Source organism: Pinus tabuliformis, chromosome 9 (genome assembly GCF_031772625.1).
Source record: "Pinus tabuliformis cultivar Carrire ecotype Pingquan chromosome 9, CPIR1, whole genome shotgun sequence".
Classification (NCBI taxonomy): domain Eukaryota; kingdom Viridiplantae; phylum Streptophyta; class Pinopsida; order Pinales; family Pinaceae; genus Pinus; species Pinus tabuliformis.
In genome coordinates, this window is record NC_142307.1 from 1,424,851,844 (window position 1) to 1,424,869,973 (window position 18,130).

The window sequence follows — 18,130 nt, forward strand, 5'->3', positions numbered from 1 at the left end:
TGTTCTGCGATGCACGATCAACAAATTTGTGCTTTGGAAATCCTGTTTTGCGGTTTCGTGCTTCCATGACCTTACCGGCAGTGGCAGCCTCCTTGGATCAAACTTCATCGACAAACAGACAGCCCTGTCATTGTTATTCTACTTAGAGCTGTTTCTATGTTTGCAAAACTGCAGAGATTTACTGGGAACTACCGTTTGGTAACATCGATACATGGATGAATAGTGCCTCTAAAACTAGAATGTTTACTGAAATCAGAAAGGGTGAGGACAGTGGGACCAGCTTTTGGTGATGTTGAGATGCGATAGTGAATGGCATTTCAATTGCTTTGATTTTGCCTGTGGTTAGGTGCATTGAACAAGTGCGAAACAAAATTGCAGGAGGACATGCTCTATTCATGCCTGTTTCTGTGAACTTGGAAAAAGTTAGATGAACTGGGTAAGGAAAGATCTACATTTGCCAGTGTGGGTTTGTTGTAAAATGATAATATTCACCAGGTTTTCATTATGTCATGAAGTAAATTCATGAAACATTCCAAATTGCCATCAAGGTGTAGATATTCCCCCTTTTATACTCATGGTTTTTAACGTGTTTGGACTAGTGGTATGGCCATTTTACATGGGGAATATTTTCTGGAGCTCATTATCATCTTTCTACTTGGCCTTACTTCTGGTAGTCCACTTATCAAGGTCTTTAACCTTGAGGATATGGAATTGAAGGAATCTGTTGTCTTGAACTATTTTTCTGGAATTCTTGATGATGGGAAAACTGGAAGTAAATGTGACATTGGAAATTCATCCTGTGGTTTTCATGACATGAAGAAATCGGTTTTATGTGAAGAAGAATTGAAAGGGATTGGGTCATTGAATACGACTTGTCAGCTTAATACTAGCTTGCAGTTTGATAATGATGTGCTGATCACCCGAGAAGGCAATTTAGATATTCTATCGCATGTTTCTGTGGGCTGTCCATCTGCAGGCTGTCTGATTAGTATTAATATCTCAGGGGACTTATTATTGGGTGAGTATGCATCTCTTTTGGCAGGGACATTGATCGTACGTGCAGGAAACTTGTGTTTACAAAATAATTCTTTCCTGAAGACAACTGCATTAGGTGGTGCACCACCCCATCAAACAAGTGGAACACCACTCAGTGTTGATGGTGTAGGTGGAGGTCACGGAGGTAGAGGTGCTTGCGGCGTTAAGAATGATGGCAAGGATCTGGAAGATACTTGGGGTGGAGATGTTTATGCTTGGTCTACTCTTACGAAACCCTGGAGTCATGGAAGCAGGGGTGGGACATTAAGTAGGGAAGGCGAATTTGGTGGTGGGGGAGGTGGGCGTGTCAAGATTATTGCAAGGAGCATTTTGAATGTCAATGGAACTATTAGTGTTGATGGAGGAGATGGAGGATTGAAGGGTGGGGGAGGCTCAGGAGGGAGCATTATTATTCGTGTGCCTAAATTGTAAGTTAACTCTATATTTTTATGCCTGCATCAGAATCACCTAAAGCAATATTGTCTGCATGTACATACCTTTCCCTCTCGCATTGTGGGTGTTCTGTAAAAAATAATTCAACAAACACAACATATAACATATGATACATAGGGACATTACTTATGCCAGATTTTATGTCAATGTTGTGCCGTCTATTTGATCAGTTTTTATTGATGTGATGAGTATGTATAGTGATATTCACCAATTCCAACATAATGAAGTTGCAGAAATCATTTAACGAAATTTGCATGTACAATACTATATGTTGATTTCTCCCAAGCCCTTCCCCTCGCCCCCCCCAGTATTTATTTTCTATATCAATTTACTGTTTTGTGAGTGAAGCTTTCAAGTAACATTTTTATTGTCTTTTCTTGTCGTGTTTTGTTCCTGTGAAATGCAAATATTGAAAATATTTTTAAAGATCTAACAAGACTGTGATGGGATATCATAGTCTTGAATCTTGATTAGATCAGTGTAATTTTTCTGTTGAGCAGTATTGCAAATATCTCCAATTTCTACTGAGTTTTTCAGGTTGCCAATTTGTTTGATGGTTTCAAAATTCTTCATGTCTAAGTTTATTCTTGTTGATTTTTTATGATATGTTCCTCCATATTTCTGCTAAGTTACTTTCTGGACCTTCTGCGATATATCCCCTGAAATGATATTTGAAACAATGCTATAGAGTGTTCAAGGATCCGGGAAATACATTTTAAGCTTTTAACTTCCAGTATAAGTGCCATGGATTAAATAAATGTCTTTTAATTTTCTTTTGGGACAAAAAAGGGGCTACTCTTTAAGAGAATACAATATTATATCAGAGTACATGACACAGAGTTTTCTGTAAATAACTGATAATGAAGCTTGTTTGGCACTAAGAAGCCTTCACTTATATTAGAGAGGCATTCTTAAATAGACATAAAGATGAAAGCTCCATTAAACTTGTGGTGGATTTAGTGCTAGAATTGTTTTTGCCCATAACGAAGAAATTGTTTCATTAATTGGTGTTGAAAAGAAGGAGAACTTTTTGGTCTACAACTTGTTATTGAGAGGAAGTCTGGAAGAAACTCTTTATGGTATGGAGTATGCCAATTTCCATGCATTTATCATGTTACGTCCTTGGAGATTTTTATTATTTTTTAGTGTTAAGTGTTGTTCCCAGTTCTCAGGAAAAGTTGGGTTACATGAGGAAAGGACAATATCCGGAAGATACTTGGGGTGGAGATGCTTATACTTGGTCTACTCTTATGAAACCCTGGAGTCATGGAAGCAGGGGTGGGACATTAAGTAGGGAAGGCGAATTTGGTGGTGGGGGAGGTGGGCATGTCAAGATTATTGCAAGGAGCATTTTGAATGTCAATGGAACTATTAGTGCTGATGGAGGAGATGGAGGATTGAAGGGTGGGGGAGGCTCAGGAGGGAGCATTATTATCCGTGTGCCTAAATTGTAAGTTAACTCTATATTTTTATGCCTGCATCATAATCACCTAAAGCAGTATTCTCTGCATGTAAATACCCTTCCCTCTCGCATTGTGGGTGTTCTGTAAGAAATAATTCAACAAACACAACATATATCATATGATACATAGGGACATTACTTATGCCAGATTTTATGTCAATGTTGTGCCGTCTATTTGATCAGTTTTTATTGATGTGATGAGCATGTATAGTGATATTCACCAATTCCAACATAATGAAGTTGCAGAAATCATTTAACGAAATTTGTATGTAAAATACTATATGTTGATTTCTCCCAAGCCCTCCCCCACGCCGCCCCCCCCCCCCCCAGTATTTATTTTCTGTATCAATTTACTGTTTTGTGAGTGAAGCTTTCAAGTAACCTTTTTATTGTCTTTTCTTGTCGTGTTTTGTTCCTGTGAAATGCAAATATTGAAAATATTTTTAAAGATCTAACAAGACTGTAATGGGATATCATAGTCTTGAATGTTGATTAGATCAGTGTAATTTTTCTGTTGAGCAGTATTGCAAATATCTCCAATTTCTCCTGAGTTTTTTAGGTTGCCAATTTGTTTGATGGTTTCAGAATTCTTCATGTCTAAGTTTATTCTTGTTGATTTTTTATGATATGTTCCTCCATATTTTTGCTAAGTTACTTTCTGGACCTTCTGCAATATATCCCTTGAAATGATATTTGAAACAATGTTATAGAGTGTTCAAGGGTCTGGGAAATACATTTTAAGCTTTAACTTCTAGTATAAGTGCCATGGATTAAATACATGTCTTTTAATTTTATTTTGGGACAAAAACGGGCCCACTCTTTAAGAGAATACAATATTATATCATAGTACATGACAGAGAGTTTTCTGTAAATAACTGATAATGAAGCTTGTTTGGCACCAAGAAGCCTTCACTTATATTAGAGAGGCATTCTTAAATGGACATAAAGATAAAAGCTCCATTAAACTTGTGGTGGATTTAGTGCTAGAAGTGTTTTTGTCCATAACGAAGAAATTGTTTCATTAATTGGTGTTGAAGAGGAGGAGTACTTTTTGGTCTACAACTTGTTACTGAGAGGAAGTCTGGAAGAAACTCTTTATGGTATGGAGTATGCCAATTTCCATGCATTTATCATGTTACGTCCTTGGAGATTTTTATTATTTTTTAGTGTTAAGTGTTGTTCCCAGTTCTTAGAAAAAGTTGGGTTACAGGAGGAAAGGACAAGCCACAGGCTCATTGGAAAGATAGGCTGAAAGTGGCCATTGGAATTGCTGAAGCTTTGACTTATCTACATGAAGATTGTTCTCATCCTATCATCCATAGAGATGTGAAATCATCTAATATTTTGCTTTCTGAAGACTTTGAACCTCAGGTATCTTGATCTTTGTGAGAGAAACAAGTTCTCAAGCTTCTGTTGAATTGTTTGTATTTTTTGGTTGGAGATGTTATAATAAGATTTGCTTGATCATTAACTAGCAAATCAGATCGTTAACTAAAGATATTCTATGAATAGTTGTCAGATTTTGGGCTGGCCAAATGGGCTTCAACAACATCTGCATATATCACATGTAGTGATGTTGTAGGTACATTTGGGTAAATATCCATTTCTTTCTTTACACCAGCTCTTTCCTTAGGAAAATAAATGTCATTTATAATCAAGACTTCATAAAACTAGCTGCTATCATATTTCAGGTATCTGGCTCTAGAATATTTCATGTATGGAAAGGTTAATGAGAAGACGGATGTGTATTCCTTTGGAGTAGTTCTTCTAGAACTAATAACTGGAAGAAAACCAATCAATGACAAGAATCCTAAAGGCCAAGAAAGCTTGGTTATGTGGGTACGGCTCTAGTGTCCTTGCTTATTTTGTATTTGATAATTTTGGATTCTTTATCTTGGTTCAGAATCTTAATCTCTTGTAAATTTAAAAATTTAGGCAAGGCCATTATTGGCAGCTGGCTCTGTAAAAGAACTTGCAGATCCACTTTTGGAAGATGCTTATGACATGAGCAAGATGAAGAGAATGGTCATTGGTGCAACATGTTGTCTGAGACAAGCAGCTCAGTTTCGACCTCGAATGAATAGAGTAATTACTCTTATTCTCTTTAGTTGCATATATATGTTTCAGTTTCTGATCTTATGTCAAATTGAGTTGCTTGAAGACATTTCCTTTCCTGTGAGGAGTTAGTGCTAGAATTGTTTTTGCCCATAACGAGGAATGGCACATGAAATATCGAGTTTGATATCCTTCTGACATAGAGTTAAGGGTGTTTAGATCTAGTGTTTAGAGTTGTATCTAAGCATTTGTTCAGTAGTTCAATTTGTAAAATCATCACCCTTAAACAGGTTAGCCCTAAATGTTGATGGTGGATTATGGCAAAATATTCAAAGCCTCAATTGCCAATAACCTCTTTTTCCATTAATGAAATATAATATTCTTTGAATATTAGCAAAAGAGATTACATCATATCTCAAACCAAAGCTTCAGTATGCAAATTACCCCTCCCTGAATAGGCAAGAAGAGCCAGCATACTCCAATATCAAGAGAGTATATATCTTTCCTGAGAATCACTATCCTAGCTGAAATCTGGATTGCAAGATTTGAATTGAAAGCTTTGGTTTCCCCAAATAAAGTGGCTTACCTTTGCATTAAACTGGCTTTGTCAAATTTCAAACAATGGATAAATGTTAATGTAAGAACGTGAACTTATTCTTCCTCGTTGTTTGTTTGTAACTTATTATTGCAGATTTTGAAATTACTACGAGGAGAAGGAGATGACCTACCTTATTGGACCAAGAGGCAATTGACAATCTCCATGGAATTAGATGAATTGATTGAGGATGAATCTAGAGCAAACTCTGGGAGTTGTGACATCCAAACTCATCTATCACTTGCAATGCTTGGAGTTGATGATGATTTGGTATCAAACAGTAGTCCAGATCAAAGTGTAGATCTTGTACATGAGAGCAGAACCTTGGAAGATTATTTCTATGGACGTTATAGCCGTTCAACAAGCTTTGATTGATTTAAATCTACTTCTCTGAGCTTCATAATTTTTCTTACTCCTTGCTTCTGTAAAAGCTTCAATATTTTATACTTGGTGTATTACTATGAGCCATTGTCACTACTTAGCTGTGTTGAATTTCAATCACTCTGCATATTGGCTGAAGCTGTGTCTGAAGTTGAGTGTAGTCCATGTAAAATCCCTTGCCAATTCCTTGTATAAATGTGAAAGCCATTAGTGGTCACTCGTTGTAGTGACCCACTGGTGCTCACTAGAGCTGAAAATTTTCTTGTCCTTGCCTTTGGAGCAATTGTATGTATGTGGAAAGAAAAACAATTATGATATCGCTATTGATTTGCCAAACCATTGTTATGTACTTTTTCAAGTCTGAAGATGTGTAACTTGTGGTTTAGCTTGGTACATTCTCTTGTATACCAGTTTACTTTGAATTTGTCAATATCATAAGCCCAATAGTGATTTAAGTGTATGTCTGCATGGCAGAACTGCATTAAGCTTGAACTTTTCTAAAATTAAGTTGTATTTAAAGAAATATGGTGTCCAAAAAACATAGAACTCCAAACATCAAATCTCTTTGCTCATTGCTCCTTGTAGGCTTGAACCAACATCTCTTTTATAGAAATTCAACAATTCTAATTTAATAATCCTATCGGCCTCTCTTTGCTTTTGAAACAATTGCTAATAGTTGCTATTTTCATGTTTACTTTCCATAGAAGTTGTGAAGAAGTTGTGGTTGATATGTTTACTGTCCCTAAAGTGGTTGGGTGTCATTGTCTTCCCTAAATTATTGGTCGTCTGGATGTTTAATGACTCTGACTTCGTCGGGATCTGTGTATGGTGTACATTTTCCATGACGGCTATTGGCATTAAAATCTGGATCTCCTTCAACCTCACGACACGAATGATGCGAGAGTCTCGCCCATGTCTGCCTCCCACTCAGTTTAGAACATGAGAATCATCGTCTGGGTCTTGGAAAGTGCCATATCCACCGGATTCCATTCGTGAATGGATGGCAGGAACTTAGAAGTTACATAGTTGATAATTTAACAGATAAGGAAGGTCACCGTGAGGTGTCTTGCGTGGTGATTAATGCGTTGATCTCTTTAATTGACTTTCGAATGCCTTCCTTGCACGCGATATCGTTTTTATATCTGCTCATAACAGAATATTGGGGAACAATGCTGTCCATTCGAACACTCTAGGTTATCCATTGTTCAGAGGCTATGGCGATTCTAAGAAGTATCAACTTCCACCATGAAAGGGATTCTGGATGCACTTTCATGATCCTTATCAGGCTGCTCTACATAACTGTCGTTCACGTCTTGGTCACTACTGTTCATGGAGAGATGTACAAGGCACATGGATCTCTTTGCAATTACGCCGCTCAGTATACGAGTGGCAGTAAATTTGAGAGCAATCTGAAGACGGTCTTCAATAATCTTGTTCAACGCACGCCCCAAACCGGGTTCAATACTATTGTGTATGGCCAAAGCCCCGACCGAGTATCAGGCCTGCTCCAATGCAGGGGTGATACAACAGTGGACCAGTGCTCCAATTGTGCGAAATTTGTAACTTCGAGCATTAAATTTTTTTGTGGGAATGGCGTTGGCGCTAGAGTTTGGTCTGATTTCTGCTATTTGCGTTATGAAAACTATAGTTTCATCGGACAAATGGGAGATAATGGAATATACATTAACGTAACGGGCAATGCCATGAACCCTTCTGTGTCTATCCCGATTGTCGACATGCTCTGGTCCAAACTGTCAGATGAAGCGGCATCTGCAATGAAACGATGTGCTTTCAATAGAACTGTAGATTCCTTGTCTCGGAATATTTATGGTCAGGCCCAGTGCACCAGAGATATTTCTACAAACGACTGCGGAACATGTTTGTCGAATACAATCAATAATAGTTTGTCAAATTATCCAGGAAGTCAAAGCCTTCAGGGTTTAATGTCAAGCTGCATAGTTCGTTATGAAACATATAGTTTCTTTAATTTAACTGCGCTTCCAGTAGCCCCGCTGAAGCACCGGCTCATACACCACTGAATAAATATAACAGTCCACATATCAACTAGTCACGCAAAATACCCATAACTTTAGGTGTCGTGGGCGGCTTCCTGCTCATTTTATTCGTATGCCTCTTCGCAACCTGGAAAATATTGAAGTCTGCCATATTTGGACGGCCATGCGAAGGTACTGAGCATATGATGATATCTACAGTTTAGATAAAATGCCATACCCTGTTTCTTATGAATTCTCTTAATTGATTTTTTATTTTTCTTCTTCACTAGCAAATACCCATCTAAACTTGAGTCTTGATCATTATGTGCAGAGGTTCATATCTAACACGGGTTTAATGATGTATTTGTCAGTTCCACAGTCAGTACATGCTGTAGAATTGTTAGATACTCGCACACGCATAGAGTCGGGGGATCAGCCCAGCCCTTATGGGGCTGTGGAATGGATCTATCCTTTGTGGGTGCGAAAATATGCTATGATGAATCATCACAGTTACAATACAATAGAGATGCAGAATGTTCACAGTTATTTTGAGAACAAAATTTTCACAGGCATTTTCGAAGAGATCTTTCATATAAAGAGAACATCATTCAATTTTTGCTGATATAGCTGTTCATTTTCATTGTATAGGTCAGGGGCAAGTTAATCATTCAGGATCAGCAAATAGTGATGTTTAAGATGAAAACATTACTAGCCGCTAAGGAAAACTTTCATGATAATAACAAGCTTGGCCAGGGAGGATTTGGCCCTGTATACAAGGTAACATAAGTTAATTAGAAAGATTTTGCTACTTAATATAAAAATCGGAGGGCTGCTTTCACCTAAAACTTGACGGTTAGGTGCAGATTGTTAGCTTGAGAACAAATACAAACTTTGGATTGTAGATTCTTGGATATTTTACAGACTTCGTTTATCAGATTTTCAAAATCTTTTGAAATCTACAATCAAGATAATGATTACAAATACATTAAAAAAAACAATTAAACTTAATTACTTCACAAATTCTTTTACACCGGTCTTTTGTCTGAATCTCAGGGAAGATGGAAAAGAAATAGCCGTGAAGAAGTTATCTTTAACATCTTGGCAAGGGAGGAAAGAATTTTTGAATGAAGTTATTTTTGAATGAAGTTAAGCATGTGGCCAAAATTCGGCATCCCAATGTTGTGCGGAGGGATCAGAAATGTTGCTTGTTTATGATTATTTACCAAATAGGAGCCTTGATAAAATTCTGCTTAGTGGGTAACTTCCTTTTTGTTGGGGATTTTATCTTTAACATCTTGGCAAGGGAGGAAAGAATTTTTGAATGAAGTTAAGCTTGTGGCCAAAATTCGGCATCCCAATGTTGTGCAGAGGGATCAAAAATGTTGCTTGTTTATGATTATTTACCAAATAGGAGCTTTGATAAAATTCTGCTTAGTGGGTAATTTTCTTTTTGTTGGGGATTTTTCTGGTAAAATCTCAAAAACAAAAAAAATCAAACACACAGAGGCAATGCTATGTTTCCTTTACTCCACAAGATTTTTTGTGCATAGGGAAGCTTTAAAAAAAATGACTGAGAGAGTATTACATCACCATAAAATGATTTCTATTCATTAAAACAAAATGCCTGATACATATTCATCCTCTTTTGCTGAGAGAGATTCACCAAAAAAACATTCAATAAAAAAATTTACTCTGTCTACCAAAAAAACATTCAATAAAAAAATTTACTCTGTCTCCTCCTGAGTATTTACACTGCTCGTGTGTAAAAACTCATTTACATTTACTGCTATGAAAAGATTTTACATAAACTGCTGTAAAAATCCTTTTTCACTTACGCGTGTAAAAATCTTCTTTTACATACTCCTGAAAAAGAAATTTACACATGCTTGCCAAGAAAAATTATATGCCTTCTCCCCTTCGTTTGGACAATATAAAAATTTACATTACAACCCTCATTTTTCTTTGGGTTCGCTGATTTTTCTTTGGGTTCGCACTGATGTGCGGTATATGCTCACTACTTCACACGCAGCTCTTTTTTATTTGGTTCGTTATTTCGAAAATGAACACACACCAACGAAACATATACAAAATGATTTTTTTTAAACATCGTTGACTTGCCCATACCTCCAGCATAAAAGAATCATTAAAATTAAAACTCTTATCTACTTTCTACGGCTAGCATTAACTTTTCATCAAATATTTTCTGAAGTGCTGGTCAAACAAAACGTTTAATCCACGTAGTATTCATTTGATGCAGGCTCGAATGCAAGTTGGATTAATGGACGGCGGAGAATGACGAAGGCGATCGGACGGTGGACAAGAATATCGGGAGGCCTTTTGCTGCTGAACTTTAGCGTTCGAAAAGTCAGTTCTGCTGACGTATGTAGAGGACCACGTGGCTGCATTACATTGTATCGGGCTCGATTATACAGAAACTACCTTTTGATCGAAGGCGGTCCGATATGTATCAAGTGGTTTATGGTTTCGCTGCGGCGGTTTTGGTGAATTAACTCGCACGGTTCAACAGTTGAAATTATATTTTCAACACTTCCCTTTAATTTCAACTGCTGGGCATTCAGTCATACCCAGACACTTCCTCAAAAATTCAAAGCTTTTCTGATCCAATGGCTTTGTCAAAATGTCTGCTACCTGTTCCTGAGTCCTGCAATGTTCTAGGACAATTTCTCCATTGTTCACCAATTCTCTGATGTAGTGAAACATTTTATCAATGTGTTTCGTTCTCTTATGAAACACTGAATTCTTTGACAATGCAATAGCTGAGCTATTGTCACAAAAAATCACTGTCGTTTTTGCCTGCTCTTGGCCTAAGCTCCTCAACATTCTTCTCATCCAAACTGCTTGACATGCTGTTGCTGTAGCTGCCACATATTCAGCCTCTGCTGTAGACAATGCTACATTGGACTGCTTCTTAGAAACCCATGAAATGGCTCCTGAACCCATATGAAAAACATAACCGGAAGTGCTTTTCCGATCATCTATACTTCCAGCCCAATCACTATCAGTGTATCCAATTAAATCTGAACTTTCTGAGACACTATATAATATGCCAAACATTTTGGTACCTTTGACATACCTTAAAATTCTTTTTGCTGCCTGCCAATGTGCCTCCTTTGGCCTCTCCATAAATCTGGAAATTAAACTAACAGCAAACATAATGTCAGGCCTAGTAGCTGTTAAATACATAAGGCTGCCAACAATACTCTTGTACAAACTAGGATCAAAATCCTTGCTGCTGTCCTCTCTGTTGAGTTTTAATCCCATTACTGTGGGAGTGATCGCTGCTTTGCATTCTTGCATGTTAAATCTGCCAAACACTTGATTTACATATCTATCTTGTGAGATAAAAATTCCTTTTTCATTTTGATCTACTTCTATGCCTAAGAAGTATCTCAAAAACCCATGTCAGTCATTTCAAATTCCTCTTTCATGACTGATTTAAAATTTTCAATGAGCTGATCATCATTACCTGTGAAAATAACATCATCAACATATAAGACAACAATTAAAATTTTACCATCTTTTTCTTTGATGTAGACGGTGGATTCTCCTTCACACTTGTCAAATTCATTATCCAATAGATAAGAATCTATCCTACTGTACCATGCTCTTGGCGCTTGCTTCAGCCCATAAAGAGTTTTATTCAATTTGCACACTTTGTGCTCTTCACCTTTCTTCTCATAGCCTAGAGGTTGTTCAATGTAAACCTCTTCCATTAACACTCCATTTAGGAATGCTGACTTCACGTCCATTTGGTAAAATTTCCACTTGTTTTGAGCTGCTATGGACAACACTGCTATCGCGGTTTCCATTCTTGCAACCGGTGCGAAAGTCTCCTCATAATCTCTCCCATACTGCTGCTTGTATCCTTTGACAACCAGCATTGCCTTGTGCCTTTCTATCTTACCTTCAACATTGCTTTTGGTCTTGTAGACCCATTTAACTCCAATGACTTCTTTGCCTTTTGGTAGCTCAACCAAATCCCATGTTTTGTTTCTCTCTATGGCATTAATCTCCTCATCCATAGCTTCTATCCATTTCTTATCTTTAATTGCATCTTCGAAATGAATAGGATCATCAACATGACAATACATGGCAAATAAGGAATTCATTCCTTCATCATAAATGTCACTTAAATTTCTAAACTTATTACCTCTTTCATTTGGTGTGCAAGTGCTTGAAGATGCACTTGAATTTCGTCCTTGTGGTGTGCTTGAAGAAGCACTTTCATTTATCCTCAATGGTGTCCCTTGTTGTCCTTGTGTTGGCGCTGCTGTTTGGAGATGCATTTCAGCCACCTCCTCATCATCTTCATCATGAGACAAACAGTTTTTAGCATTCACTGTTTTCTTTATGCTCCCATCCCAAGCTTCCTCTTCAATGAATTGAACATCTCTGCTGACAAAAAATTTCTTGGTAGATGGGATATACAACCTGTAAGCTTTGGATTCCTCACTGTATCCAATGAAGATACATTTCTCCCCTTTGCTTTCCAACTTCCTCCTTAGCTAATCTGGTATGTGTGCATAGGCCAAACATCCAAAAACTCTCATGTCGATGACTCCTTTCTTTCTCCCACTCCATGCTTCTTCCGGCACTTTGTTCAACACTGCTTTTGTAGGACACCTGTTCAAAATATACACTGCACAATTTACAGCTTCAGCCCAATAATCATTTGGCAAATGCTTTGCCTTCAGCATGCTCCTCGCCATATCCATGATGGTCCTATTTTTCCTTTCAGCAACTCCATTTTGATGTGGGGTGTACCTAGCTGTAAACTGTTTGTGAATTCCATTTTCTCTACAAAATCGTAGGAATTCCTTGGAGATATACTCACCTCCTCTGCCAGTTCTCAAAACTTTTATATGCAGCCCGCTTTGGTTCTCCACAAGTGCTTTGAAATTTCAAAATTTTTCAAACACTTCACTTTTGGTTTTAAGAAAATATACCCAAGTTTTTCTTGTAGAGTCATCAATAAATGTTAGGAAATATTAGTTGCCTGCTAATGATGGAGCTTGCATCGGTCCACATAAATCTGAGTGGATGATCTCTAAGGGTGCCTTTGCCCTTATGCTTTTACCTGATGGAAAACTTTCTCTGTGTTGTTTTCCCAATATGCAGCCTTCACAAAGGCTGTCCGGTTTCTCTATCAATGGTAATCCTCTTACCATTCCTTTTCTGCTTAACAAGTTTAGACCTCCAAAATTGAGATGTCCAAATCTCAAGTGCCACAACCAATTTTCATCCTTTGGCACGCTTTGGAAAGCCTCTTGGGTGACTGCTGCAATTTCTCCTTTGTTTTTCAAATCTGCCCTTATCCTGAGAGGGAACAACCTGTTCCTTGTCATCTTCACTTCAGCAATGCATCTTTTTCTGGGTGCTATATCCATGATGGTACACACATCATTCACAAAGAAAACATTGTAACCCTTTTGAACAAGCTGTCCAATACTCAAGAGGTTACATCTCATTCCAGGGACATAGTAGACATCTGCTATGGTTTTCCTTTCTCCTTGCTTTGTAAATATTTTTACCTCTCCTTTTCCCATAACAGAAATTTTGCTATCAGTTCCTAGTGTGACTTCTGATTTCATATTTTTATCTAGGGCAGAAAAGAGGGCTATGTTTCCTGTCATATGGTTGCTGCAACCTGAGTCTAAAAACCATATGTCCTCACTTTTTGTTTCAGCCATGTTACAAGCTAACAACACATTATCTTGGCTGATGTTTTCTCTAGTGACATTTGCATTTTGTCTATTACTCATATCATATTGCTTCTTCCTACATTCACTGGAATAATGCCCATATTTTTTTACAATAATAGCATTGGACATTGGATTTTTCATACCTTTTTCCTTAGCATGATGTTGTCCTCTTTGTTGGCTATTGCCTTGGCCTTGGTTCTGATTTGGATTGCTGCCTCTTCCTTGAGCATTTGCTGGACTGTTCCTTCCACCTCTGTTCTGGCTTCTGCCTCTTCCTCTCTTGTTTCCTCTGCCTTGACCTCTTCCTCTTCCAAAAGACATCTGGGTCTTGAAGGCTTGCTCTAGAGATGAGTTTTCATTTCTACTCAACCTCTGCTCATGTGTTATCAGTGATGCATGAAGCTCATCAACTGAAAAGTTTGAGAGATCCTTTGTCTCTTCTATGGTGGTGACAATCACATCAAACTTTGAGGGTAGGACCCTCAACAATTTCTCCACAATTCTACTTTCTTCAAGGGTTTCTCCATGATTCCTTATCTGTGTGACCAGACCAATTACATGTGTGAAAAATGAGTCAATGGTGTCTGACTCCTTCATGCTCAGATTCTCAAAATCTTTCCTCTGCAATTGTAGTTTTGCTGTCTTTACTTTCTCCATGCCTTGATAGGTTGTTTTGAGGGTTTTCCATGCTTCATTGGATGTCCTAGCTACTGATATCCTTAGAAACACACTCTGGTCCCCTGCTTGATACAACAATACAATGGATTTTGCATCCTTCTTCCTATTGCTCTTCAGCAGATCTCTCTCTCCCTGAGTTAACGCATTGAACTCATTTTCATCTCCTGGTTCTTGAAACCCAGATTCAACTAATTCCCATAAATCTTGAGAGATAAATAAAGCTCTCATGGTTATTGACCAGTAGTCATAGTTCTTCCAATTAAACTGTGGGAACTGGGTGTTAAACATACCCATGCTAGTGCTGGTGCTAGCCATTCCTTGCATTCTCAGCTATGCTTTAAATTCTTGACTGTGTATTTTAAAACATTGACTGTTACAACAGTAACAAAAAGAAAACTTTGAGGAATACCTGAATCTTTTGCCTGAGACTTCACTTTGCTGGAGAAGGTTTACTGCTGCAACAAAAGACTCCTCCCTTCAGCTTCTTGAACACCTTCAAAGAGCCTAAGCCTGCTATGATACCACTGTTGGGGATTTTTCTGGTAAAATCCCAAAAACAAAAAAAATCAAACACACAGAGGAAATGCTCTGTTTCCTTTACTCCACAGGATCTTTTGTGCACAGGGAAGCTTTAAAAAAAATGATTGAGAACAGAGTATTACATCACCATAAAAGGATTTCTATTCATTAAAACAAAATGCCTGATACATATTCATCCTCTTTTGCTGAGAGGGATTCACCAAAAAAAACATTCAATAAAAAAATTTACTCTGTCTCCTCTTGAGTATTTACACTGCTGGTGTGTAAAAACTCATTTACATTTACTGCTATGAAAAGATTTTACATAAACTGCTATAAAAATCATTTTTCACTTACTGGTGTAAAAATCTTCTTTTACATACTCCTGAAAAAGAAATTTACACATGCTTGCCAAGAAAAATTATATGCCTGCTCCCCTTCGTTTGGACAATATAAAAATTTACATTACAACCCTAATTTTTCTTTGGGTTCGCACTGCTGTGCGGTATATGCTCACTGCTTCACACGCAACTCTTTTTCATTTGGCTCGTTATTTCGAAAATGAACACACACCAACAAAACATATACAAAATGATTTTTTTTAAACATCGTTGACTTGCCCATACCTCCAGCATAAAAGAAACATTAAAATTAAAACTCTTATCTACTTTCTCCGGCTAGCATTAACTTTTCATTAAATATTTTTTGAAGTGCTGGTCAAACAAAACGTTTACTCCACGTAGTATTCATTTGATGCAGGCTCGAATGCAAGTTGGATTAATGGACGGTGGAGAATGACGAAGGCGATCGGACGGTGGACAAGAATATCGGGAGGCCTTTTGCTCCTGAACTTTAGTGTCCAAAAGGTCAGTTCTGCTGACGTATGTAGAGGACCACGTGGCTGCATTACATTGTATCGGGCTCGATTATACGGAAACTACCTTTTGATCGAAGGCGGTCCGATATGTATCAAGTGGTTTATGGTTTCGCTGCGGCGGTTTTGGTGAATTAACTCGCACGGTTCAACAGTTGAAATTATATTTTCAACACTTTTCATTATGTTATAAACACGAAAAGAACCTAATGCATTTTATTATGTTATACAGACAAAAAGAACCTTAATACTTTAATCTAGTTACTTCGGTCATGAAATTGATTAATGATCTGAATGCATGGATACAGACCCAAACAAACCCCTTGATTGGTCGAAACATTATAACATCATACTGGGAGTAGCTTGAGGGCTTCTTTATCTTCACCAGGATTCTCACCTGCGTATTATTCATCGTGATATTAAAGCAAGCAATATATTGTTGGATGAGAACCTGAATCCCAAAATAGCAGATTTTGGCTTAGCCAGACTTTTTCCTGAAAATGTGACTCACGTCTGCACAGGAGCAGTTGCTGGAACTTAGTAAGATCTCAAGAAAATCATGACTCACTGTTAAAACCATTTTTTTAACAATTATGAAAGGAAAAGTTTTTGGGTATGTTTGTTTGATTTTAAGAGGATGGACAATATTGTGAAACTGAATCATATTGGAAATCTATATAGACATGAAAAGAATCAAATATTTTATTTCGCTCATATTTCCAATATTATTGCAAAAGACATACAAATACCCCTAACCCTCAATAAATTTCTTAAAATTACATTACAACTATCTTTAAGTAAACTGCAAATTACGCTCAGGTTCATGTTCTACCTTCTGGGATCTAAGACTGCAGTTTCCTTTGCAGATATCTTTCGCTATATTATTATTCAACTTTTTATGTTTGACATTGTAATCTGAATCTACAACGGGTATATGGCACCAGAATATGCTCTGCACGGACAATTATCTGTAAAATTTGATGTCTATAGCTTTGGTGTCGTTCTCTTGGAACTTGTGACTGGAAGAAATAACACTGATTATAATTCCGGCTCATCTGAAATGCAGACGCTTTTAGGATGGGTGAGATACTTTGATAATTTTTTCATCTAAACCATGTTAATTAGTTTGACATCCATAATACAGTTAGCAGAAGTATAAAAAGAAGGGTTTCACTGATCTATGTAGATATGAATTCCTCATACACTGACTTCTGTACTAATTCACCACAAAACTAAGTTCAGGCCGATCTTCTGTATCTCTTTATAATGTTTGTAATTTATGAAAATGCAGGCATGGACATCATATCAACAAGGAAATATTGTTCAAATGGTTGACCCAGCTCTCATTGAAACCTGCGATAGGGAACAAGCTTTCAGGTGCCTTCATGTTGGTCTTTTGTGTACACAGGCCGACCCATCACTTCGGCCATTAATGCCTGAAATCACCATGATGCTTTCACCTCAATTTGTGGGCTTACCTGATCCCACAAAACCTCCATTAGTGATTCCTGTTAACCAAAACATCAATTCCACCAATTCTGTCGCTGAATTGTGCTCTCGCCCAAGTTCTATCTAATGCTGATGCCTCCATCACTAAGTCGGTATCCAGGTAATTCTTCCATCCGCTCGCTCCTTCAGCTTCCGCTTCAGCTATGTGAGTTTTGCTGTAGTTTATTCCTTTTTGTGTTGGTGTTGCTTTATTGCGCCCTCTGAATGTTTCTCTCCACGTAATTTTTGATGCATTTAATGTATTTGCTGGACGTATTTCTACTGAAGCTAGATGCACTGATTGATGTATTTGTTGGACGTATTTCTATTGGAGCTAACATGTGATTTTTTTAAGCCTTAATCTAAGCATTATGTTTTTTTGTCTTTAAGTTATGGAAATTCAGGTTATGTTGGGAAAGTTAATGGAGTTTGCTTGTCAGATTTGTTACACTGAATTGTCGTGTTTTATGATTCCTTCACTTTCTTTTCTGTTTTGAAACCTGTTGCAGGTTTGCTGTGTTAGATTTTGGCCTTTGTTCCCGACCATAGACAAGGTCGACTAGACCGACTCTGTGGAAGAGAAAAAATTAGGCGTTGATGTGATCCGTGAGTCTATAAGTGGAGTCCAGAATTAAGAACATGCTAAATATATTCCCGTTAAAGCCTTCTTCTTGTCCACTAGCTCTTCTTACAAAAGATCATGGTGTTGAATATGTAATTTCAACGCAGACGTACATCGCCAGAAACCGTTCAGCAAACCCACCTGAGATTTCTCGGACCACTTTCCGGCAAAGGGATTTTCCGTATATTTGAGCCTGATACAATATGGTGCAGACGCGTGGCTCTCCCCATATGTAAGCAAGTCTGACAATC

The 18,130-nt window shown here is 37.6% G+C and overlaps 1 protein-coding gene and 1 pseudogene across 1 annotated transcript; both read left to right on the forward strand.

Annotated features, from left to right (window-relative positions):
* The first annotated feature begins 7,195 nt into the window (after nt 1-7,195).
* On the forward strand, nt 7,196-9,103 carry LOC149153893 (antimicrobial ginkbilobin-2-like protein). Its single transcript, XM_089443966.1, has 4 exons — nt 7,196-7,859; nt 8,347-8,453; nt 8,624-8,752; nt 9,029-9,103. The coding sequence occupies exons 1-4, from the start codon at nt 7,196-7,198 to the stop codon at nt 9,101-9,103; spliced, it is 975 nt and encodes a 324-aa protein (XP_089300092.1).
* A 7,600-nt stretch (nt 9,104-16,703) lies between these two features.
* LOC149153894 (cysteine-rich receptor-like protein kinase 10 pseudogene) lies at nt 16,704-17,345 on the forward strand (annotated as a pseudogene).
* Nucleotides 17,346-18,130: the final 785 nt, after the last annotated feature.